Here is a 27,041-nt window from a genome sequence, read left to right on the forward strand (position 1 = left end):
CACAGCCTTGCAGAAGGGGCCTTGCATCTTGCTTTCTCTCTCCCTCAGCTAAATACAACCTCAAAGCTTGAGCTGGATGGATTGCCAGTGTGCTTGCCCTGGAGAGCTCTTTGAACTCACATCTCTCTTGTTTCCTTATTTAAGGGTACAATTTCATCTGTTTTTTTCCTGCAGCAGCACTGCCTTAGGGAGTTCCTGCCTCTGCACCATTCCTTTGGTTGTGTCAGTGCCGTTGTTTGCAGGGTCTCACTGGTTTCCTGACTGAGATAAAAAACCACCTTAAATAAGGAGCAGGGAAGAAATTCCACAAGCTGATGGTGCTTCTGATATAAGAGCTGTGGAACCAGATCCCAAGGCCAAAGCTGGGCATGCATTTCAGCTGACCAAAAATGCCCCCTCCTGGCCCTTCTTTCCCCCTGCAAGCACTTGTGCAGTTATTCAGGGACTCAGACTGGAGAGCTGACTTAGCTGAAAAAGTATCTCCTTGATTTTTTTTCCCCCTGGGTTATTTCTTGGGCTTGCTCTCTTCCTAGATTTGGGATTCACTCCATGTCAGATGTAAGGGGGAGGGAGAGAGGGGAGTAAGTGGCTGGAGGTGGAAGGTGCTGCTTAAACCAGATGCTGGGTTTATGTCCTAAGATGCTAAATTTATGGCCTATGGTGGCTTGGCCTGAGGTGTTTATATTCTGCAAATCTGGCATCTTCCTGACACAAACACCAGCCTCCCTTGAGAAACTGCATTATTTATTTGGTTTCTCTAGGAGGTAGTGCTGTCTGGGAGGTTAGGGCCATTCCATAGTCCTTTGTCATGTGCTTTCATTCCTCTGTTGGCTGAAATCAGAGAGCCTGATTTCCACTCTGTGCTGTGGTGCACATTTTGCTATTGGTTGCCCATGTGAAAGCTGAATGTGGCAGATGCATCTCAGCAGGCCCAGGCCAAGAGCTTTAATGGAATTGATTATTTTGTATGGCTTTAACAGACATGTCAAACTGCAAAGCAATAGAGAAATATTCTTCTGGTTCCCTTACTTTCAGTGAAATGGAGGACATAATGTTCCTGATCTTACCCTGTCCATTTCCAACCATTAAAACCACATTTTTGGCAATCCTAGATGTTAAGAATAAGAGCATTGCTGGGAGCAGGTAAAAGTACTAGCAGCAAGGCCTATATCATCATCCAAGTATGTTTTTTATATACGTGATACATAGCCCTTTACAGCATGTAAGTAAAAAGCACAAGGCCACATACAGTCACAGAGGTGAAAGGTATATGGTCATGTACAAAAATGCAGGTAGCCTTCTGCATGGTACTATTCTTAGTCTAAAAAATTGCTTAGGACAATGACAGCTGGAAACTTCAACTCAGGTTGTAAATCAAACAGGAACATACTGTTCAAAACTGGGTAACTAGTGGGGATTGTTCTCACAGCTGCTGCCTGTGATAAGAAACATCAACATGAGAGGAGGAAAGGCAAGAAACATGGTAAGAGGAAGAAAAAACAACAGAACACTTGAAACATGGATGCAATGAATGAGGATGGAGGTGTTCCCTGTAACATGACTGTGATCCCTCCTAAGAAACTGTAAAAGGCAGTCACTCAGAAAATTCCGTGAAGGATTTAGGAGAAATTTGGCTTTGGAAAAGAACTGGACACATAGGAATTCTCTAGCTGAAAAATATCAGAAATTGGAAACTATAGTGATCATTTAATGTTGATTTTTGTTTTTGTGAGAAAAAGAACATAAAACAGGTGGGCAGAGAGTTCTGTTGACCTCTCTCATGTCCACACATTGATCTGCTTTAGCTTGGAGACCTTCTGTGCCCATGGAATTCTACAGCACATATATTTGGTCAGGTCAGACCACAGGTGAAATGAGATCACATCTGCCTGCAACTGACTGTGAGAAACAGCCTTAAGTTAACCAGTGCAAAAGGTGATACAGCCCCTCTTACTTTGACTTAAATGGAAGGTCTTCTATTAGAAACAGGTTGGCATGAAGGGGGATGCCCAGGACAGCTACGTGTAAAAGGTTCCTCTGTAACACAAGGCACATCTCTGTGCACTTCACCTGTGTGTTTTCTCATGCCTTGTCTTCCACCTGCAGTCTTTTCCACATAGTTTTGCCAAAGTTCCTTGCTCCTGAAATAGGTTTATTTTCATTTCAGCTTGTGTGGAGCAGGCAGTGCCTGTGCCTGGCTCAGGTTCACTCAGCTGTCCAGTCTTCCAACTGCTGCTCTGGTTCTTCTGATGTTTCAGAGATGTTCAGCCTTATAACTGTTATGTTTCTATTCCACTTCCCTCTAGATAGAATTCTCATGCCAAGAGTGAGGGCAGGAAACTGATTTAGTTTGATTTAATATTTTTTAAATCCCTGAATAGTCAAGAAGGGCAGAACTGGCTTTAGTGTTAAGGCTACTCTGCATGCTATGCTACTGAAACAGTGTAAGCCAGCTAGGCCTTGCAGCTTGTCCTCTCTCTTCCCTGTTAATTCAGTTATTTCACAAGCATTCATGTCACTTTGTAAATGCTAAGGGGGAAGGCAACAAGCCTGATCGCAATTTATTTCCTCTTTATTTGTTCTGTATATGCTGGCAAGATTGACAGTGTCTCATAAATTGTAGATGAGAAAAGTTTAATTTGCAGGGTAAACTTCTTATTGATTTAACCCAGGTCTGATGACTTGAAGAGCAGAAAGCAGATTTTGATCCTGGTAAAGGATTGTTAGGCCAGACCAGAAGAAAAGAGAATTTGACCCAGGAAGGATGGCTGTGAGGGCCCAGAGTTCTGTTGTGAAGATTCTCATTGGGAAGGAGGTTCTCCACAGTACAGTCATTCACCCAACATCATTTGCATCACATCCCAGTAGAGTGGACTGGGATGTGCAATTGTTCAGCTTCCCAGGAATGATAAAATATAGTAGTAGGTCTCTGACAAATGCCGAAGAACACTGATCCCTGTTTCCGTGTTCCCTAAAACCATTAATTCAGTTTTTCTCAGACTATAAGGTGATCATTAGTAAATGCCTGCCCCAGAGAAAGTAATACAGTGCAAGTGTGGGTGATAATGAGAGAGGTGTGCTGCCTTGGAGGATGTTTGCTGAAAAGGATCCCTATTGCAGTGGAGCAGATCTCAAGGCAGAAGCAGAGGACTTCTGCTGTCCAGGAAATGTCTGAAGGTGGTGAAACATGACAGTGCTTCCCTTTTCTTGGCTTATGCCAGAGCTCAGCTGCTGCCTAGGATGTCACTTCAATCCCTCCCATCTTCCCTGCAATATCAGCAGCAGTCTTTATTCTTTTAGGGCTTCCTTTTCAGTTCTCTGACCTCTTCATTGTCCTCTGCCCAGACTGCCAAAGCAGCAGCTTGGCCTGGGGTCTTGCTCACTTTCTTCAGGAGGCAAAACTCAGGACAGCCTTATCTGCCACAGAGCCCTAAGCCAGGCTGGAGAGAGTTAGAAAATCAATCCAGCTCTAGTAGCAGCATGAGAGCAAAAATCCTGTTAGCATGAATCATATCTTTCAGGATGCAAGCACAGAACATAAAACCTAACGCCATGGAGTTTCTGTCACAGCCTTTAATGTTAATATAAGTTTGTGTATCTAGAAGGTATCTGTTTTATTATTGTGCATTTCCCTGTCTCCTACCATTTTCCAGGGGACAGAGGTATTTCCCTTTGCTATGCAGTTTCTCCTAAGGAAAATGAAATACATTGCAGGGCAAGTTCTGTGACAAATGGTTTCTGGTCTATTTAGGCACCTCTGCCCTCAATTCATTCTTGTGCTTGTTCATGCTAGATTGAAAAAAATGTACCTTTTCACTCTATTTTTGAAGAAGACTACTTTAGGTCACTTGGTATTTTTGATGTCTAAGCTTTGTAGACCAGGATTAATTCATATAATCAGTTTTTGGCTTGTCAATTTTAAACAGATTTTAAAAATAACTTTGAAATACAAGTGTCTTCATATTACCACTGGCAAACCACTTATTGCTCAACTTCCCAGCAATGCACCACTGTATTGGTGAAGTCCTGAAATTAGCAGGTCTGGAATCTGTGAAGGACATAAAGTCCTTTGCGAGTAGACAAGCTTCTTGTAGTTATTATTATAAAACTCTCCTATTATATACTTGTTAGCACTTAAAAATTTATGTCCTGTCAGAAAGTCTGTGTTGTCATTTCAACCTTCTGGAAACTTGACTGAGATCGAATTGAAAATTATACTATCTTCCTTCACAGCCTCTCACTTTTTTTTTCCCCCACACGAGTGATTATTCCAGAAGAAAACTTGTATTGTTAAACACAGAGCTTTCATATGACCAGCTAATTTTGAAGCTGATCAGCCATTATACCAAAAGGGAAAAATAGTTTTGCGTGTGTTTTTTGGAATAAAAAGTTACTCAATTTTTCCTCTGTTTCCCTTTTGTGTATTCTTTTATCTAGTTTGAAGAAAATGTTCTGGATGCTTGCCTGTTCCTAATGGACAAGGCAGAACTGGAGCTCTCTGGTCGTGGAAACCCAATCAAAATCTGCCGTGTTGCCTCAGCAGTGGTATGTAAAGAATGTCTAATATGTGTTAGAAGTGGCTCATAAATTGGAACCGGGCTGGTTTAACTGGCCCTCGTGCCCTGATGTGCTCTCTACAACACACAACAGATCAGTTGTCCATTCTGACAGTTGTCAATTTTGGGGTCTGAGATTTTATTTCTCTCCACTAAAGTTCAAGCAACTTCTGTTGGCTGATCGCCTAGTCCTGAGAATGGTGCCTCACTGGTGGGAAAGCCACTTTTAGACATTGCACTCCAGGCATAAGCATTTCTTATGTGACAATGTGCTCATTTTCCAGTAGCTGATATAATTGAGAAAGCTGTTTCTGCTATGGAAAATACAGTGATGGGTGGAATTTTGGATGGGGAACTGAGGGACATTATGTGGACTCCAGCAGTAACCTCAGTGGGGTCTTAGAACACTGCAATGGTGCATGTTGTTGTGTCTGATTCAGGCCCCAAATAACCTAATCAGGCTGAGAACAGTTATATAAGTGGGCTGCTTTGGCTCCAGAAGAAAACAGTGTGGGAACTGTCCTCTTAAACATGAGGTTCACAAAACATACCCCACTCAGAATGAAAGTACCTAAAATAACCAAGGAGAAGACTTTCCAGACCTCAATTTTTTCAAGTTGCTAGGCACTAGGAATCATGCCATGGGTGCAAGAGCAGTCCCATCCCTAATATTCGAGATGCTAGACTCATCTAGGGTGTGGAAGACAGAGGCTGAGTCCTCTCTTTTGCCTTATTGGAAGTCTGAACTGATGCTTTCTGCTTCCCAGGATAATACTCTAGTCATTGAGCTAGAGTAATTAGATGTTCTCCCAAGCCAGCTACTAAAATAGACTGTCCACAAAACATGGCTGCTGGAGATGGATGATCCTTTAACACATTTGTTATAGCATTTCCCAGGCTTTAAGAAAATGAGCTCTTTGTCTTAGATGGCATTGAAGCGGGATCTCCAGCCTCTCAATCTTGCATGGCATCATGTTAGATAGAATAGCTTCAGTGAGAAGTATTGAGAACAACTCTACTTCTCTTTGTCTTTTGGCATTTTAGTTAGTTCTTTCACCCAAGACATTAGACATACAGCTTCGGACTTTTGGATAGAAGAAAGACTCAAGTGTGGTTTCCTCATTCCTGAGCTAGTGGATATAAAAGGTTCCTCATGTAAGGACTGTGGCAGCCCTCAGGACAGAATAGCGCAAAGTTTATGAAGCGAAATAGGGTTTGGATATTACTTAGTTTTGAGCCAATCAAAAATTTTAGAGAGGTGGAGGAGTTCACCATTGGAAATCCAGGACTCAATAGACTTCAGGCCTAATCTGCAGAATTAGGCTATAGCTGGGTAAGGGGTTTGGTCATCTGAAATCTGGACCTGAGTAATAAATGGGCAAGAGGTGCTGAAGTCCCACCTGTGTTCCTTAACCTCATTCTTGCTCAAGTTGAAATGTGGTAGAACTGAGCTAGTCTGAGGACATGCCCCCCATGCTGGAATACTTCTGAGGCTTTCCAGTATGGCAGAACAGATAAAGTCCCTCTCTTCTTTCACTTGTTACAGTCAGAGTAGAGCCTGAAGATCAACATGCTGTCCTGTCCTTGAAATGATTCTTTTCTTGGCATGTTTCCTACACCAATGAGATGGGCACAACCTCTTAACCCTTTGGTTATGACTCTGAATACTTATCTCTGTTCAGTCCTAGAGTTCACGGGAAGTCGATTTTCTAATTATAAAATAGTAGTTAATGCGGCCAAATGCTTTTAAATGAGAATTGTGATTTATTTGGCTGGCGTGTGGCTGTTCGACATTAGCATAATTAAAAGGTACAGAGCGAATGAGCTTTTTGCACAGCCTTAACTGGTTTGGTTCAAATTGCAGCTAGGAGATATATTGCTCGTTAATGCCTATCAGTATAGCCATTAGTCAGCAAAACTCTTTGCTTTGTATAATCTTACCAGTGGAAAACTTACACAGCAAATTCCTTCTTGTTTTCATGTGTGCCAGACCAAAGAAATTAGTTTCTACTCTAAAAATAACAGTAGACTGGTTCTCCTCTCAATCTGCTGTAAATCAGGAGGGATTTTATTAAAATCTCTGGGCTGAAATGGACAGGAAAACAGATGATGGAAAGAATACAGCTTAATATTTCTGAGGTTTGCTTATCAGTATATAATTGATTGCATTTATTAAAAATACATTGCAGTAAGCATGTTTAATGTTAATAAAACTTACTAAACTGGCAACATGGATACTCAGTGTGGTGATTTGATTTCAGCTTTATTCTTAAGTGTCTGATTTCATTCAAAATTGTTCAGTGATGGAGAATATAAAGCCCTTAACAAGTTTGTCCTATTTATCCCCTACCTTCATAACAAAACACTTCTCTCATACTTTCTAGCCTAAACTTGACTATATTCACTCTCTCCAATCCTACTGGTCTGCTGAGTTAGGGAGCTTTTTATTATTCAATCTCTGACATCCCTACTGCTCATTTCCTTTGATTTTAGATTAACTCCAGGGATGACAATGGTGTGCTTGTTGGATCCTGGGACAATACATACGCTCATGGTCTTGCACCTTCAGCCTGGACAGGAAGTGTGGACATTCTCTTGGAGTATTACAGTTCTAAGCAACCTGTCCGATATGGCCAATGCTGGGTCTTCGCTGGTGTCTTCAACACATGTAAGTATCAGTGGGAAAAGCTCCAAGCTGCCATTTGGGTCCTGCTTAAAGTGTTTTTAGGTAAAACTAACTAAAATACTTCCTAGTTATTCAGAAGTAAATAGTAGAGATACTTAAAAATACATGGCTAAATAGATGGTCCTTAAATAAACGTCTGGTGTGTCCTTCAGGTCAGCTGCTCGTCCACACAAATCTGTTAACTATTTATTGGTTCAGTGAAATGTATTCAGTGACTCAAGAGGGTAACTCTGAGAGAGAGAAAGTTGAGTGCTTTGGCACAGTCCACATTTCTGTCTGGAAATCTTAGATAATTTAGGTGCTTGTCACCTAGACCTAAAATATTAAATTACTACCCCATATGGGATATGTGATGGTGTTTCTGCTCCAGAAAGGTCAAATCTCACCTACTGAGGATTGTTTCTAGGAAAATTGAGGTGTACTGTCCCTGCACCTGTTTACTGAGCATTGTCAATATGTTATATGAAATTTATGAGCCAGAAAAATGGAGAAAATGATGGCCTAGTTTATGAATTGTCTCGCACTCCAAGGTTAAGTCTAAACACACTGGTCAAACTAGAGTTCCAGTGTTGCAGCAAACAGAGTCTTGCAGGTCATAAAACCACTGGGGAAAGCAGCATTGGATTGGTCCCATATTTTGACTGTCTAGCACTTTCTACAAACACCATCTGCTAATACACAGGAATCCACTTTGTGGCTTCTTCTGGCCTTGTTCCTTCTTGTTTTGGGGGTTCCAGAGGAGGAGGCAGCACTGCAGCTGGGGGTCTCACCCGAGCAGAGACAAGCAGAACAGAGCAGAGGGGCAGAATCCCCTCCCTGGCCCTGCTGGCTACGCTGCTTTGGATGCAGCCCAGGATACAATTGCCTTTCTGGGCTGTGAGCACACATTGACTGGTTATGTGGAGCCTCTTGTCAATCAGCACTCTCAGATCCTTCTCCCCAGGGCTGCTCTCATTCAATTCTTCCCCAGCCTGAATTTGTGCTTGGCCCTGACCCAGGTGTAGGACTTTGCACTTGACCTTGTTGAACTTCATGAGGTCTGCACAGTCCTACCTCTCCAGCCTGTCCAGGTCCCTCTGGATGCCATCCCTTCCCTCCAGCATGCTGACTGCCCCACACAGCTTGGTGTCACTGGCAAACATGCTGAGGGTACACTCAATCCCACTGTCCATGTCACTGACAAAGATGTTAAACAGCATCAACACCTGAGAAATGTCACTCGTCATTGGCAATATCTCCATCTTTCAAAACATTAAATGCTTAATTTTATTCTTGGTGCAGTGGGATAATGAGCAGTCACCTACATCCAAAGAACCTGGGGTACTTCCTTCACTGCCTGAGGCCTCATGGTCTGTCCCTGATGCTCCTTAGCCTCTGCACAACACAATGGACTCAAAAATGTTCATGCAAATATTTCTTCTGGATGCCATTCTTTGCAGTGGATTCCATGGGCCACTTTGTCTTCTCTGCCCATTGCCTTATCTGGATTTCTCTAGATCACAGACAGACACACACACACAGCAGTTCTCCCACCTTCCCCCCACACTTGCCCTGAATCACCACTATGCAATATTTTGCCTGCAGGCCACTGTAAAACTGGGGCGATGCAGCAGAGGCCGGGAGCCTGCTGTGTTAGAGGGAGAGGCGTATTTATCTGGGCCAAAACTTAACTTGGCTTGCTGACTAAGTTAGAGTCAAGTCAGAGACCTGGCACTTTGCACTGCTGCAAAGACTGCTGAACTTTAAACTTTGTTAAGCATTATGAAACTAAAATATTGTCCAGTGGCTGATCTGATGATAGCCACTGACACATCCAGCTGCTGACCACTGCACAGGGGACAGCAAAGGTCCAAAAAATCATGTGCAGCTAGCAGGGTTGTTTTGAGGTGGTTTTAAGTCTCTCTCAGCTGTCGATGTTTTATCATTGTGACCAGTCCAGCTTTCCAAGGTTACTATATTGTACACTCCAGATACTCATCTGTTAAAAATGCTAAAACATTCCGAAAAATGGTCATTAATCTTGAAATTGTCAGACAAATTATTTCCAATGAGCCCTGATGGCTCATGTGCTGGAAGCCTGGGAGGGCACTTGAATTAAGTTTAATCAATAGGTACATATGGTAGTGGATGCATCCAGGTAATTTGTCATCCAGGAACTTGAAATGAATGTGCAGTGTTACACTTTATTGGGAGTCACAGTAGTGACAGTAATGAATATACAAAACCCAGCAGTAGCAGGAGGGCTGTTCAACTCTGCAGCATTGAAACTATTTTTAAGTAGGATTTTCAATAAAAATCTTTTCCCTTAAAAAAACACAAAAAACCCACAAAAATCCACCCCAAACCAAAACCCAAACCCACCCCCCAAAAACAAACAAGCAAACAACAAACAAAAAAAACCACCAAACAAAAAAAAGCCCCAATATCCCGAAAAAACCCCAAACCACAAAAAACCCCTCAACCGTTGTTTTCTGCAGAACCATGTTGGTTCCTAAATTGAAAACCAATAACTTTTTTTGGGTGAAATATGTCATCTAGAATATCTTAGATGATGTGCCACCCCATAGACCTGCTCCTCTAAACCAGGGACGTGCTTCATGCCTATTTGTCTGCCAGGGCACACAAAAACTACAGAAGCCTATTGAAGCACTGTTGCAGACTACAGACATAGTTGTAGAATTTCCAGATTTTTCAACATTTCCTAAATTTATCTCTTGTCAAATGTTAAGAAGGGTCATCAGTGCTTTACTGTGATGATGTGAGAGTTAGGGCTAGGGGATTTTTTTTAATCCTCCTTTTAAGGTCTTTCATTGGAAGGGAGTATTGACTCCAAAATCCCATTATTTAGCAGGCAATATAAATTATGTAATCCATTTTATTCAGATTCTCAAACCTTGTCATTTCAGCTGCAAATAATTCAGCTTTTCCCTGTTAGCAATAATTTTCTACATTTTTCTTTTTGTTCTCCATATTCCTTCTGACAGCAGACATCAAACAGGAAAACTCCAAATCAATCAAAAGGAGATACTTTCTATTAATTTTCATTTTAGCATAGTCTCATAATTCTCCTGAGTTACTGATACTAAGAGAACTAATGTATTGTGTGTTTCTTGCAAACTCAAACTTCTTTTTCTTTGTATCACATTTGGTCGTGCAGCTGACCTGTTGCACCCAGATTTGACCTGAAATTCTGCAGTGTGGTCACTAAGCAAAGCTGTTTTAAAACTACTGGTAATCAGCTGTTTCGGTTATAACCATTGTACTGTTACATGTCTTGAATGCTCATAATTTTGAGACCAAATAAAATATTTAGCATGTGCAACATAAAAGCATGTAGGAGGAATTATTTGGGTTGATTTGCCTGAGTTTTCCCATTTTATTCTAGTTATTAATATTTCTGTTCTCTCATCCTGTCATCCATGAATGCAGTCTTTGTATTTGTGCTTCTCATCACACTTCTGTCTTTGCCACAGTTCTGAGATGCTTGGGGATACCTGCAAGACTCATTACCAACTATTCTTCTGCCCATGATAACAATGCCAACTTACGGGTGGACTTCTTTCTGGATGATGAAGGAAAAGTGGACACCAGACTTACAAAAGATTCTGTCTGGTGAGTCCTCCTGGAAAATGCCTTTAATGTGTCAATGATAAAAGTAGTAAAAAACATGATGGCAATGCCTATGTTGTAATTATTTCTCTGTGCATTGAAGAACTCTGCTGGCTTATGTGAAACAGAATGAAGGGTTTGTTGGTAGGCTGACTAGCATGAAGCTCTTGTTGTGTAAACAGGCCAGACCTGGGGGATCTGCTATTAATGTTACCATACAGTGCCCATTTAAGCGCACTGGAGAGGTGGAATGGGCTTGTGCTCCTTAGGGACAAGCAGTCTCTAAAAATGGAAGGGGGTAGGATGGGCACTTCCATTCTTCTGGAGCCAGGCTCTGAGGAATACCTCAATATGTATGAAAAAACACTCTTCTTGATCTGCTTGTGTTCAGTTTTCACATTTGTAGACTGGTTTTATATTGTGTGCACACAGTCATTGTTGCAAAGAGGTGCTTTCCAAAATAAACCCAGTTCAGCTGAAAAAGAAACAAGTCAAGGTATCATACAAGATACTGAAATGCTATCACCAGATTTATAAAAAGAAAACTCTCTAGGGCCAAGAGAAGGAGTGTACACATTCTTTTTGAGAAGGCAGTCCTCTAACTGGCTCTTCAAACTCTTACTGTCTTCTGTCTGACAGGAGAAGTGTGGCATATATTGATTATATGCTCTGTGTGGGATATTGGCCCTCAAGCCTTCTCTTCTCAGAGTGAAGCAGTGAATATGACCTCTACATTCCTATATTCAGGAGATACTTGTCCTATTCAATGTTAATATACCTGACTTGTGTCAATGATATCTTGAACTCATTAGCATAGCAACCCATCAGCATGTTTCATTAATAACTTAATCTCTGTAAGTCTGTATTAAAACTGTAATAAACCCACTATGTGGTAGAGGAAATAACTGAACCTATTGCTGTGACATCTTTTGTGTGATTTCCATAACCAAGAGGAAGTCTAAGTAAAACAGGTTCATTTACATGTGAAGCTTGTATCACAGCTTCACAGGGTAGTTGAGACTAGAGGGGACCCCTGGAAGTCACCCAACCTCCTGCTCAAAGCACAGTCAGCTAGAGCAGGTTGCTCAGGTCTGCATCCAGTTGGGCTTTGAGTATCTTCAAGCATGGACACCCCACAACTTCTCTGGGAAACTTGTGCCAGTGCTCAACCATTTTCACAGTAAAAAAAAAAGTATTTCCTGATTTTCAGACAGATTTTTCTATATTTCAGTATGTGTTCACTGCTTCTCCTCATGTCCTTTGGCTACTGAGAAGAGTCTGGCTCTGTCTTTTTTTCTCAACTCCCTTATCAGGCATTTATGCACAAGGATAAAATCCTACTGAGCCTTCCCATCTTCAGACTGAACAGTCCCAGCTGCCTTAGTTTCTCCTTGTGTACAGTCTGTGTTGTATCAGACATTCCTTCCAGATTTCTGTATCAGCACTCTTGCTGAGGGTACAGCGGGTTTTGTAATCCAGGTCATTAGTGAAACTGTTAAATAGTGTCAGACCCACTATCTATTGTGGGTACACAACTAATTACTAAACTTCAGCTGGACTGATCACTACTGATCACAACCCTCTGATTCCAGGAATTCAGGCAGTTCTCCATATCCTTTGCTGTCCGCTTGTCTAGTCTAAACTTCAGTGGTTTGTCTATGAGGATGTTCTGGGAGATGGTGCTAAAATCAAAAGGACCAACCCCCACACACTGGTTTCCTCTTCGTCCTTTCAGTCACTCATTTCACCAGAGAAGACTCAGCTTTGTCAGGCACAGCTGGCTGCTTGTAAATCCATGCTGACTACTGCCAATCACCTAGTCCTTAATACATTTGGCAATGTTTTTCAGAAGAACTTGCTCTATAACCCTCCTAGAGATCAAAGTGAAGCTGACAAATCTGTCTCTCCCTCGATTCTCCTTCCCTCTCTTGAAGAGTAGCGTAATATTTGATTTCTTCCAGTCCCCAGGAACTTCCTCCAAGTACCATGATCTTTTGAAGATAGATATGAGTGGTCATGCAGTGACATTGGCAAGCTCCCTCAGTGTTTTTTGTGAGATTACTTCAGATTTTCCTTCAGATCCATTGGACTTGCGTGTGTTCAGTTTGTTTAACTGTTCTCTATCTTGTTACTTGTCTAATTTTCATTATTTCAAACCTCCACACTGGTCTCATGGGCTGTGATTCCTGAGGGCAAATCTTATCAGTAAAAACCAAGGTAAAGAAGACATTGAATACTTTCTCCTAATCCTTTGTCACCAGGTCGCCTGCTTTGTCCAACAGCAAAACCACATTCTTAAGTCTTCCTTTTGACACTGATGTGCTTGCATTTCTTGCTGCACTTCACATCCCTTGACATACTTTGTTTGCTCTGTTCTGGCTTTCCTGTGCCTGTCCCTGCATGCTCAGACAGAGACTCTGTATTCCTCCTGGTCACCTGTCTTCACTCCCCTTTCTTTCTTAAGCACCTTTTTTTTTAATGTTTGAGTTTCATTGGAACCACCTCGTGGAACTCTGCCAATTTTGGTTGATTTCCTGCATGCAAGGATGGACTGTTCTTAGGTTTGGAGGAGGTGACTCTTGAAAAACAACCAGCTCTTCTGCATCCATCTTCTACCCAGAACCCATTGGATTCTTCCAAGCAGGACATTAAACCTATCAAAACCTACTCTCCTGAACTCCAGAGCTGTGGTCCTGCTATTTGCTTTGTTCCCTCCTGTTAGTATCCTTTGGCAATTTTGCATGTGGTCTGTGAGACAGAAGCACCTCAGCATGTCTCATGGGGCTGGTCCTTTTATAGCTCAGACAGCTGTAAAGGAGAAGTCTTCTGGAGCCTCCTCTGCCTATAAAAGATGTGAAACAAGACCCAGTGACTGGGTGCCTCAACGCTTTGTCCATACACACCCAGTAATGGATCATTGCTATGCTTCAGAATTTTCACTGTCTCATCTCTCCTTTTCCTAACCTAATCTCTGAAATACCTCTTACCAACTTTCAACACTTCCTTTTACTTCCCTACCTCTCTTTTTCCCAGCTGTTTCTCAAGACTTCTTAGTTTAATCTATTTTTCTCCTGCATTCTTTTGGGACAGAGTCAGATTGTTCAAAATCATCTTAGCCCCACTGAAATCCTAATAAATAGGATTTCATCCTTCCATCCTACATTTGCTTTTCTTTGGCCTTATAACTGTTTAACTGCCTTGTTCATCCTTTTGTCCTCCTGGTGCATTTATTAGTACATGGTGAACATAACCCTTTGGGCATGACTTAATATATACACCTCTTTTCATTTCTCCTCTGTGTCCTTTCTTTTCATTACCCTGTAACACTCCATGGTAGCCCACATGCTGACTTCTAATGACTTGTGTCTTAACCTTGATTTTATTTTTAATGTCTCTTTAATTTCTTTTTTTAAGAGGACAAGCTCAAGGTATTTATAATGATTTTTTAAAATGCATTTCTCACTTATATTTATAATCTCTTGAAAACTGGAAGCAAAGCTCTTTTTCTTTATTAATATATCATTTCTATTGTACTCTAGCCTTGTACTGCTGGAGCTGATCTGTCTTCAGGTCTTAAATACTCTCAGACTTCAGCAATGCTTGGAGCCCGGATTTTTATTGCAATCAATCTCTGAGTGTGGGGCTCCCTCTGAATGTTATCTGACATTTATTTATTTTTATTAAACATTGTCTTCTCCCTCAGGATAGGAAACAATGATACCAACAACAAAACACATATACAAAATTACACAGACTTTGCAAAATTTATTTTTATAAATCTGGCCAGATTTGGGGCTATCAGTACTGTCTGTTCTCCTTGTCTTTGTTAATGATGATATAAAGACACTTAAAGAATATTTCTCTTGGATGGGAATCAAGACTCAGTCCTACTGTGAGGTCCAAGCAGATCAACATCAATACCTCAGTGGAAACTTGCCTGATGTCAGCCAACCCCATGGGAGTTCATCCATGTCCAGGCCTGTGGAGAAAGCCCTTCTGAGACCTCTGCTCTAGCATTTACTTCCAGATCACTTTGCTCGAATTTCTCAACAATATTATCAGTGCCCCTCTCGACCTCAATGTCTGAACTTGTTCTTGACAAAAAGGTAGCAGCTGCTTCCATTGTGTGCCTGTCCCATAAGCAATACAAACCACCCTTCTTGAATTGTCTTCCAGGCATAAAACCCACCTGGTCATCTTTTATTAATTCCCCCATTGCTTTGTTTAGTCTATCTGTAATTATCTGTGTAAATATTTAATGGTCACTACATTGATCTCTATTGCCATTCTTGCTTTCTTTAATGTCTCAAACTTGCTGTAGAATACAAGAATTATAGAATCAGTTCAAAAAATTATGGCTCTGGAATCAGCTCCTCAGCTGTGCTCACTTCTATAGAGAAGTTTCTGCTACATTTGCAAAGGCAAATGTTTCTCTCATCCTCTTTTCCTTAATGCTAGCTGCTTTATAGTGTCTTTCTGTCCATTCAGATTCTATATCCTTACCTGTATTTGTTATTTGTGTGGCAGCAGACCTAAAGAAATTGCCATCCTGTTATGTCCAGCACTACACCAATAGAAACCAGAAAGAAAGGTTTGGTCCCTGAGATTAATACAGAAAGAAATATTAAAAAACCATTACCTAATTACAGAACTGAAGTAGATCTGCCATTTTCCACACTGTTACCCCCCTCCCAGCCTTGTTTTTATCATCCTTTCCTTTTGTCTGCTCTTCAGGTTCTTCTTTCACAGAATAGAAAGCCAGTGACACATCTGACTTTGATTCAAAGTGAGCCAGTGAAGGCTTCAGGGCAGGGATTGTCTCTCTCATATGTTGACATAGCAGTTTTCAAATACCCACCTTCCACGAAGTGTGTCCCCATTCTCGGGTAGCCCTCAGCAAAGTTCTGTGAGCATGATTCAGCACTGACTACTCACAGCAGCATCAAAAATTCTCTGAGTGTGCGTCATTTTCCTTGAATAATTCCTTTTTCTCTAGTGCTGCTTCATTAACTCCCCTAACTGACAAGTTTTACCCTGATCCAAGCTTTCATTTCCACTTTGAAATGTCTTGTTAGACAAGCTTCAGATCCTTCTGACTCTGCTTCATAGCTGGTTTTCACCTATTATTAATGAAATGGTCAGAGTTTAACAATCCCCATTTTGGTTGCTAATATCATTGCGTGTACTAGAGGCTATATCAGCAGCTACACAGATGTAATTTTATTCAGATCTGCTGTAGGATATGTATAATTTGCAAGCAAAATTGCCCCTTTCTCTACTCTTTCCTTCTTTTATTTTTTTTCAGTAATGAAATTCAAACACTTTGCAGGCTTTACTGCAAGACTGTCTTTCCAGATTATCATTTTTTCTTGTGTGTGCTCTACCTTGAGCATCAGTAGCATTGCAGGAAGTTACATCTGTCCGTCTTTTCTGCTCATCTTTGAAACACTTGGGGCAGACTGTGATGGTGTTGTACTGTTTTTTTAACTTTCCTGAGCATCCAGCCAGGTGAGAACATTTCAACCCTGAGCACCTAGGTGAACTACTCTCAGAACTTTTCCTTTCAGGTCACTCTCCTGTGCCCTAAAGATGCGAGTTGGCCCACAGTGGCTGTAGGTGGGTTTTATTAAAAGATGAATGTTTTGGGAGATTTGACATCATTGGCATTTCCCTGACACCCAGGGAAAATTTTATAAGAAGTCCACAGTAAGGATAGTTTTACAAAGGCTATGCAGGGTCTTTTTCTCAACCAACATAGAAGACCAGCTAAGCATCCTTGTTTGAGCCATGAAAACAAAACTACACATTTTATGTTGTGAAGTTGATCCTGAATCTCTTCAGAAGAGATGCCAAAGCTTCAATCTGAATAATTGTAAAGCAGACCATGTTTCATTGGCTTGAAGATTCAAAGTTTGCTTTAGCAGGCAGATTGAAGTGGAGGTGTCTGGATGGAAAGGGATTCTAGTTTGTTTACCTTTTCATATACCCCAACAATCTCCAAGCACTGGCATATTTTCTGAGACATTTGCACTTAGAACATGTTAGAAAAATCAAAAAACCTTCTTCAACTTGCAGTCAGGAAAGTACAATGAAGGATTGTGGCTTTCAGGATTTAGCAGATAGGTACCAAACTCATAGACCTAAAATCTGTTCTCTTAAAAGAGTCAACTTTTTAATCCCTGAATTGGCAAACAGTGTTATTGAAGCAATGCCAGGACATAAATACACAGGATTTGTTTTGGTCTGTATGCTTGTTTCCAAGAATTTAATGTACTAGTCCCATCTCTTGTCTAAGGAATTATCATTGCTGGAATGAAGCTTGGATGACCAGACCTGACCTTCCCGTTGGTTTTGGAGGATGGCAAGTTGTTGATGGGACACCTCAAGAAACCAGTGATGGTAATATTGCTTGAAGTCCTTCTTAGCTCACTTTCCAATGTTTGGGATCTTTGTGTCAAACAATGAGCTGATGATAGCTGAGCCAGTGGCATCTGGCACCATATGGCCTGTGACAACTTCTTGAGCCAAATAACCACAACTCACCTCAGGGCCTTCTCCTGATTTGTTTTGAGCTCTAAAATAAATCTGTCCTTATTATAACACTGCTCATGGTGCCTGGACACAAAATCCTGCATGAGAAAGGCCCTACTTAGTACAGAAGAGATGTAATCCTGTCGCCAAAGATGGCTTCTAACATTTTACAGTACCTGTACAGGAGCCTGATCAAAGTAATTCTCCTTTATTTTATTCAGCGCTAACTAAACTTCATGAGCAGGTAGTAGGCAGGAGAGAAAAAAGTGAAAAGTCACTGCTGTTTCTTCCAAGTCCTTAATTTTCCAGCCCTTGAAATACAATCTTCGCAAATTTGTAGTGAGATCTTTCTCAGCCTGTGGTGTACCTGAGTCCTCCCAAAATTATCTGCTTTAACCAAAACCAGTTGTAACTGTGTTTCAGGCACTTGAGACTTACAGTGGATGTTGTAGTGCCATTAAAAGTACCAAACCACCAGGTTATTCCAGACATGAGTCTGTGTTATCTAGAGGGCTGGTAACAGAACTAACCTTTTTACTTCTTGGTCAGGAGTTCCTGTAAACTATTAAAAGAGTTTGTCAAATTCCAAGAATCCTTTTTCTTTGATACAATATAATATTTTAACATGTTTTTAAATAATTTAATCTCTCACTTTGTCTCTCTTCTCCCCATAGGTATGTACAGGTGTGGTCCAGCCTCAGTTCAAGCCATTAAACATGGTCACGTTTGCTTCCAATTTGATGCTCCTTTTGTCTATGCTGAGGTACATGTGTGAAATTTTTTACTGCAATGAGTGATATCAGTGAGACCATAGTAAGACAGAAGATAGGGCTCCACTGAAATTTATAGATTGAGAAGTCACTTCATGTATACTTCATGTCGCAGAACAATCTCATCGTTATATTTTGACACGCGGGCCAGTAGGTGTGATACGGCTCTAATGAATGACAGAGATTTCTCTAATCTTTGCTCCCCAGTGTAATAAGCAGAAAAAGCTACTCTGATTCCATTGAAACTTCAGGCTGTGGTCACTTTTCTCTCCAAGATTCAGCTGTGCTGAATGGCTCACTAGTTCTAGCTAGTAATAAATGGGTCACTAGCTCTAGCTGCTCATCCTCTTTGCTCACCATGTTCCTTTTGGCTGCTGTGGCTCATGGAGATCTCACATGGGTGATTTGACTGGCAGATCTGAGAGGAAAATATCTCAATAAGGAGATAGAGGTCCTGGCCTGGAGTTCTAACCACTTGCATCGCCAGAGGAGGCATGCCCAGAATTGCAATACTGCAGGTCAGGATTCTCTCTTATTGAATTGCAAATAGCTTAGGACAGAAAAGAATGATGATATTTCATCTATTAATCATTCCCCTCTTAATTTCTAAAGCTTTTTGGTACAGGAAATGTGTAGTAGTGCTCCCCAGATTTGCATGATCTATGTGTAGCTTTGTAAAGTTTACATTCTGTGTCATTCTAGAGCTGTGAATAGTAAAATGCATCTCAGCATACGACTAATTTTAAACACGAAATTTCAATGTGAGTAATTAGTGGCTCTTCAAGTCAATGTGTCATTGTTTTCAGGAGAGATAGGCTGACTTCTCTTCCTCTCTCTACTTCTATATATCTCAATCTTCTTTCATGTAATTTCATAGGTGAATGGTGACATTTTTTTCACAAGAAGGGAGAAAAATGGAACTGAAGTGGTAGAAAGTGTTGACACAACCCGTATTGGGCAGTTGATTGTGACCAAGGCAGTTGGACGTGATGCAATGATGGACATTACTGAGGATTACAAGTTCCGAGAAGGTAACCTGAAATGAGCTGGGACTATTTGGATGCAGACTTATCACAGATCTTGGATGATGACTTGGAATCCTCTGTCACTGAGGGAGCTTCCAGAAAAGCTGCCAAAGTGCCCACTGGAGCTCTTTATTTGTAACTGAATCCCAGAAACACTGTAGACGCCTTGATCACAAGGCACAAACAGAGTGTGAATTTTGCTACTCAGAAATGCTTTAGACTAAGTTGTAGTGAAAATAAAGGCTAGTCATGGAGCAACTCAAACAATTCAAAACAATTCAAGGCTTTCCGTACAGCTGTTTAGATATTTCTTACTCAGGCCAGATGTTCACATGGAGTAAATCAGTGTAGCTGTATTAATAGGAATTCAGCTACATCAATTTGTCTGATATGGCTTTAATACCAATTCCCTTGGAAGCTGTGAAGTTCTCCCACTGCTAGAGTTACCCCAGGAGAGTTCACTGTCCTCACCCATTCGTTTCAGCTACCACAAACTATGGAAGACACACCCTTGTGATCACTAGGTGGGCTAATGCTGCACTTCAGTTTCTTTTCTAAATCTGGTTTTCATTCATTCCTAGGCTCAGACGAGGAGAGACTGGCCCTCGAGGCTGCTGTGATGTATGGTGTTAAAAAGCAAAGTACTGAAGACACCACATACCAGCCACAGACGGATGTTGATATGGACTTCCAAGTGCAAAAGGCAGTCCTTGGAAATGACTTTAAAGTCACTATTACTTTCAGGAACAAAAGTCGCAACTCCTACACTGCTACTACCTACCTTTCGGGCAACATAGTGTTTTATACGGGAGTCACAAAAAGTGAATTCAAGAAACACTCTTTCAATGTAAAACTGGAACCCTCTTCATGTAAGACTTGCATAGTAGTTTTCTGTGTTATTAACTGCTAGGTTTTTCTGTGTTATTAACTGTCACCAATGTTTCCACCCATGGGTAGAGCTAATTCTAGTAACTAGGAGTAGGATATTCTATTGGGTATCAGAAGGATCCACTCCCTACTCTGGGCTGGATACCAGGGTCATTAAAAGCTGAGGCTGTTTTCTTCTATGTTCCCTGCATAATGCTCTTTTACACCAAGCTGCATGTCTGGGAATTGTTAATTTTCCTTATTTAGTGCAAAAGAAAGCAAAGGGGCACAGGTATTAAGCTGCATGGTATTGTTTTTCCTTTGAATGCCTTTATTTTCCTAGCAGCATCTCAGCAAGTGAAGGGGAAGTTCTGGTTCCACAGGGTGTCATGTACAGAGACAAAGAGGGCAAGTTCTGTCTCAGTGAGAAGCCTCTATGGAACCACAGTTCCTATCAGGGCACAAAAAAAATCCTCTGCTTTCTTTTCCACTTTGAACATCATCTGAATATGCACATTTTATTTGCAGCAGATTAATCTCCATGAAGTAGAAGTCTGCTGATAGAGATCTACTAGTGAAGGTTAATAAAACTTCTACCTCTGGTCTGAGGTAGAAAGCCCAGAGAGCTGCTCGCTGATTCTCTCTAAGTCCGTGCATCATTTGCGGGGAGCCTGGAAATGGGCATTGGGTTGTTCCAACACAGGCTTTCAAAATGCTGTGTGAGGATTCATAGTGACTTACATCAGTTACTAAATATTTGATCTGAAATACTGCAAAACTTTTGGAGACTTGAATAGGTACAGGAAAAAAGTCAGTTTCAATAGTCTTGGTCTAAATTCTGTGCCGCTTCTTTGATGAGGGAAAATTCAGTCTTCTTGTAGGAGAAGTGCAAATACCTACTACGCTTTCTGGCTGTGATTTGTGCTTGGTTCCAGGATCTATTTATGCCTGCTCTTGCATCAAAGGTCTGTGTAGGGTATTACTACCTAAAATACAGCTTTCTGCAGTGCTTTGAGAGTCACCTGGCTCCTCTCTGCAAGAAATGAAATGAAATGAATAGATGTTTAAACATCACTGAGCATCATAATTCATTTTTTCTAAATTAAGTAAATGCTTTGAAAATGCTTCTGAAATCATGCTGGAAACTCTGAATTGAGTGATGGTGAGTGAACACAGACTGGGGAGAGGCACCTGAAAGAACAGAACATGGATTTTTATGTATGTATACCAAGAGTATGTCCCCATCACTGCTTCTGGCTAATGGCATTTCTTAAGTTATTCCCACTTTTATATAAGGTGAAAATGAGCTTATATCTGAGCTATAGTCATCAACTCGTGGGGCACTTTGTCTTGCAACAGGACAAAAACTCCTCACAAATTACACCATTTCTGAAGGTGATATATGAAATTTGAGCATGAATTCTTTCACCTTTGCCTTGGAGAGAAGTGCATGTTGAATCAGGAATAGTGTCTGAGCAGGTGGGCAGTGTGAAGGGAGACAGTGTGATTATCTGTAAGTGCGTGAGAACACTCTGTCAGGGGTGTAATGGGAATGTACCTTCCGAGGCACTCAAGCAGGATGTGTAGGCTTTTTGCAGGGCAAGAGGCATGTGTATATATGTGTGTGTGTGCATATATATATATATATATATGTAACAAAAAAATTACAATACAATAAAGTTGTATTAAAGGCATTCTTACAGCCCATGCTACTGAAAGAATGAAGCAAACTAAGTTTTCAAACAGGAAATGAACAAATGATTTTCAGAATAATGATTAAAGGAATTGTGTGGGTTGAAAACCTCTTTGAGGATTTGAATAGCTTAAACCTTCCAGTGCCTTCAAAGGTGCTCTCTCATCTACTGAGTTATATTTAGTTTTCCCCATTTTTTTTGAAATACTGTAAGGCAACTCAGTGTTGTGTCTCCCTTGGATTTCCCACATGCAGTAAGTGGTACTGACAACTTCCCAGCATGACCAGTGCTAAGGAAATGGAAGTCTTTCTTCTTTTATTTCCTGTAGTGATTAAATTTGAACAGAAAAGTTTGTCTTCTCTTCCATTGTAAAGTAAATTTCTCCTGGTTTATAACTAATTTATTTATTTATTCACTTCTCAGATGAGGAATACCTTGCCTGAGTTATAATTTACAGTTAAGGGTATTATGGGAAATTCTTTTGCACAAGATAAAGAGTGAGAGGGAGGGAAAAGGAGCGCATCAAGTAAATTTAAGGCTGGCCTACTAAATCCAGGTCAGGTGGCCACCAAGGGAATAGCTTTGAAACCAAATCAAGGAACTGGTTTTGATGTGAGCGGATCAAAAGAGTGAAAAGGGGTGAATGTCATTTACCCAACTGAGTTCAATTATCTTAGTGTTTACAGTGTATGTCACAAATACAATACAAATAATGGATAACAGTAATCATCATAGGCAACAGATGGGAGATCTTGATGTGTTTACTAGGGTTATAATGAATGTTTATAGAGAGAAGAGGTCTAGGTCTATATATTTTGCCTGGTCATTTAGTTAGCAGGTCTGATTCTCTGCATCACAGTCTCACACCATTGTTGGCCTGGGAATTGCAGTTCAATATAGTTAGAATTAATGATTCCCTGTTTCTCAACTGTCTAGCCTACAGGGACTTGTTACTTCCAATAATTATTGTCAGGAAGCATGTGAAAGCTCTCTGGAGGGCATGCTGGTGACAGGAAGACCTTCTTGCTAGATTTTGCAGGCAGGTCTAGTGTAGAACAAAGGCAGACATCCAGACATGTCCTGGAGAGCAGGTGATCTCCTAGGTAGCCTGCATGGGCTCACACCCCCCAGTTGCTGCTCTGGTGGCATCCCTCTGCCAAGAAGAAAGGCAAAGAAAACATAGGCATAAAGTGAAATAGCAAACATTTACAGGAATGACACTCAAAAGCTGGTTTGGACCTTTGTGCCCAGTAGATATGTATTTCTAGTCTTCCTGCTCACTTATTTTGTGGTAGCACCTAGAAACCTTCAACAGTGACCTGGGCCTATGCTGAGGGCCTATGCTGAGGGCAGAGGCTGCACACAAACTCAGCCCTTGCCCCTGGGAGCTCACAGCCTAAACGGAAAGAGGGAAAAAATTTGAGGGGAAATGGTGAAGTAAAGAAATGAAGTTCGTTTGGGGGAAAAAAAATCAAAGCCATTCTTTGGCTCATAGGCCACTTTTTTCCAAGGCACTCATGTAACTGATATTGGCTGTGATGGGAGGAGCAGGTAATGATTAGATTGCTTCAGATGCCATTTTTCTTTCCTGTTTCTCCCTTCAGCCAGCTCTTTCGACATTATGATCAAATCGAGCGAGTACATGAGTGAGCTGCTGGAGCAAGCCTCCTTTCATTTCTTTGTGACTGCGCGCATCAATGAAACGGGGAAGATTCTGGCCGTGCAGAAGGCGACAGTCCTGGAAGTTCCCACCCTGCGGATCAAGGTAGCTCAAGGTTGTGGGGGAAGGGATGCATAGGCTGTTCTCTACAAGGCTGTCACGTTGCCTTGTGGAGTGGAGGAGTGTAGGTGTGTGTGTGCACATAGAGTGTCTGATGGGACCTTATAGAGCAGTGGCTGGCTGGAGTGTGTGAGGGTGTATAGGTATATTATATATATAATGTATTGAGTGTCCCCACATTGAAGAGAGAGGCTGACAGCAGCACTGGTAGTAAAAAGTGCTGAAATTATCTCAGTGGAGGAAAGAGAGGAAAAGATCTAAGAAAGCTGAAGAAACTCAAAGGGTAAGAGAGATTACTCACTCAAGTCACTCAAGTTCTTTAACTGCTTCAAAAGTTTGTTATATTCAAAGCAACACAGCACAGGGGCCTCTTGCTGAAGAATGAAGAACACTGCAACTGAAGTGGTTTTGGTGGGAGAGCTTCTGCAGGTATTGTGGAAAGTTTCACCAAACTTGAAGAGGCAGCATTGATTTGGGACAATGTCTTAGGGTTTCACTGCTTTGCTGCCACTCTGTGAATGTACTGTCAGTGGTGTTTCCTGAAAGCTGAAGCATTTCTGCAGACCTATGCTACCTATGAAAATGGAGAAGTGTAATGCTTGTGATAGGACAAGAAGCCTATGTTGTATGGCAATGACAGGGCTGAGATTTACACTTCTCAATTCATAACTGAGCATCCAAATAAATTGCATTGTTTTCGAAAGCACCAAGCCTTCATCTGCTTTGAATGATGGAGTTTGGATCTGCTTTTCTCCTAATACTAGAAAAAAATCAGAACACCTGTTCAGGAAACTTTATATAAGCATGAAAACAGCTCCCTAAAATTCATGACCTTGAAAGAAATCTAAAGTATACACCTTTTCCCCTCTATACATTTATTTGAACCAATGTTTCATATAATAATTTATGTAGCAACTGCAGCCTTACACAGAAAAGCTTTTTTAAAAATGTGGATCAAAACTACAACAAAGTTTGCCAAAAAATCCACTCTGTTTCATGATCTTCAGAAATGCCAGGATGTACTGATCAGATAATTACATTTTCAAACAAAATATCTTTGGTTTACTGAGCATTCTAGAGACATAAACAAGACAGACAAACTCTCCTTCAAATACCTGTCTCCAATAACCAAATTTTAAAAGTAAAGAATTCTTTAAATTTAATATTTAAACAGAACATCTTATACATCATCTCAGATTTTCAATTTCAAAATAGTTTATCTTCCCTGCTGTTCTGAAGAAAGGATTTTTAGCATACAGGATAGGCTGTTTTCCAAAATTCATGTTTTCCAGTTAAACCAAATTTCTGTTTTGTTCTTTGTAATGTATGAAAATACACTGGAATTTTAAAAGCTGGATTTCTTTAAGTGTATGTGTGTGAGCAGGTATGGATAGTGGAAATTTTGATTTACTGCTTTCTAAAGAAACTTGACAAAGTTTATCAGTTTGTTTTCTTGTCAAGTTTGTTCCGTGAATGTGACTGGCAGACCGGATTCCTTAATGTGAGTGTGAGAGAGAAGAATGAAAAAATGTGTCTCCTGTCATGTCTTTGTATACACCTTTGATCTTTCTCTGTTGGTCTAAGGAGATTGTCAGACTCAACAGTTGAGAAAGTCACACCATATTCTAATTTTGAGACCAAGTGGCAAAAATAAGATCAGCAAATACATATCATGGTCTCAGCTGCATGTGTGGGACTTCAGAATGATTTGGAATCACACACAGTCGTCTTAAATGGTCAATTGAAAAAAAAGAAGGATATAAGGTCTCTAATTGAGCCAGCATTTTTGAAAATGTCACTGATGTCCTTTTGCAACTTCAGGAGGCCAAAAGCCATTGAGAGCTTAGCTGTATAGCCTCCTTTACTCGAGTCATTGTATTGGTACTTGGCACAGGGTGATTCCTTAGACCAGAGTCTATGCAGCTTTTTGCAAATATCATACTTCGTTATAACAGCACTTTAAATTTATTGACAAGATACTTGTTCTTCTTAGTTACCTTTTTCAAGGCACTTTAAATCAGTTGATGGACCACGAAGTGGGCCGGCAGACCAGCCAGACACAAGTTGAAAACCCTTCCCCTAGCAAAACAAGTACACATGTTGTGTGAGAAATGCTGGATTTCCAGGGGAGTAAAGAGCCCCAAATCCCCATGCATGTAGCCTTTGTTTAAAAACACATTCGTTTGGAGGTTTACTATTTTCCAGTGCAAAATGTACTGCTCTTTTGCTTGCATAGGATTTGGAGGAAAACTGGGCTCCAGGCCTCCATAGAGCACATGTGCAGGGTTAGAAAGCCTTCAGAGCATGAGAAGAAAATGCAAAAACAAGGGGAAGATGGTCATGGCAGTTTTGAGGGTGTAATCACTGTAGCCTGGTGTTTCTAATTTAGGGTAATAAGACCTGCCCTTCTCTTCTGGAGCTTATGTCCTGAGCAGATCACTTCAGTGCTGTTAGGGAGCCTGAGGAGAGGGGCAGAGTCTGAGAGAGAGGCACCCTCAGCTGGACTCCCCCTCAGATGGACCCTCAGCTCCAGAACTGTACATGAAGATTTGTGGTTTTCTATGGAAATGAGGACCTGCCTCTTGATGTGCCATGTGGTTTGAGGGAAAATTGTAATGGGTGGAAAAAATGTGCAGTGGTACCTATGAGCCCATCCAATAATTTTCTTCTCACTAGGCTTCCTTTGCCTCATGCTGTTTTGCTGTTTGCTCCTTTCTCCTGTCTTAAAAGTACTGTATGCCTGTTATTATCACTTTCTGGTGCATTGCCCTTTCCTTGTCTTGCAGACCAAAGGTGAAATGGTGGCTGGCAAGGAAATGTCCGTGATTGTGGAATTCACCAATCCTCTGAAACAAACCCTGGAGAACGTCACGCTCCGCCTCGAGGGACCCGGCGTGCTGAGAACAATACAAAAGCGGTTCGGGTAGGCAAGAAAGCACAACCAGCTGGGAGTTTGTCCCCTGCTTGCTCACAGTAGGAAGCTCACAAGAGACACTTAACTAATGCTGTGCTGAGTAATTTAATTCAAACACTCTCTCTGTACTTTAAAATCCAATACACAGGGGAGCTATAGGTCTCAATAGTCAGAAGAAGTCGGGCTGTCCAGAGAGACTGTGAGAGCATTTCATCAGTTCAGTACCAGGGTTGGAGGAATGGGAAGTGTCTGTGTGTAGTTGCTAGTGCAGCCCAAGTTTGCTTTTTCACTGTATTACATTATTTTTAGCACTTGACAATAGCACCTACGAGCCGCTATCACAGAGAGGAAGATTTATCCTGCACTTGAAGTGTTTACTGCTGCTCACTCAGCATGTGTAAATCGAGTCCTGTGCTGTTTTTCAGAAAGGGCTTTTCTCTGCTCATGTTAATCATGATTATACAAGACGTTCAGGTACCTCAGATGATCTTTTCAAGCTCATGTCAAGACACAAAATGTGCATTGTTTGCAGAGCCTGCTGGCATAGCTGTGGTGTGTGTGTGAGCACACAGCTCCCCCCAGTAGCTCCACTGCACCGGGCTGCCCTGG

General features: G+C 41.2%; 1 protein-coding gene across 3 annotated transcripts in view; it reads left to right on the top strand.

Annotated features, from left to right (window-relative positions):
• F13A1 (coagulation factor XIII A chain) overlaps positions 1–27,041 on the top strand; it is a 60,603-nt gene that overhangs the window by 27,950 nt on the left and 5,612 nt on the right. For all 3 annotated transcript variants that reach the window (XM_085051963.1, XM_085051962.1, XM_085051964.1), the window contains exons 6-14: positions 4,438–4,545; positions 7,050–7,224; positions 10,716–10,854; positions 17,147–17,250; positions 18,057–18,145; positions 19,030–19,183; positions 19,759–20,046; positions 23,343–23,503; positions 26,305–26,441. In XM_085051963.1, the coding sequence (XP_084908089.1) occupies positions 4,438–4,545; positions 7,050–7,224; positions 10,716–10,854; positions 17,147–17,250; positions 18,057–18,145; positions 19,030–19,183; positions 19,759–20,046; positions 23,343–23,503; positions 26,305–26,441 (1,355 nt within the window). The remainder of the gene's footprint in view (positions 1–4,437; positions 4,546–7,049; positions 7,225–10,715; positions 10,855–17,146; positions 17,251–18,056; positions 18,146–19,029; positions 19,184–19,758; positions 20,047–23,342; positions 23,504–26,304; positions 26,442–27,041) is intronic.

This window comes from Lichenostomus cassidix, chromosome 2, assembly GCF_008360975.1.
Source record: "Lichenostomus cassidix isolate B80296 chromosome 2, HeHo_3.0, whole genome shotgun sequence".
NCBI lineage: Eukaryota > Metazoa > Chordata > Aves > Passeriformes > Meliphagidae > Lichenostomus > Lichenostomus cassidix.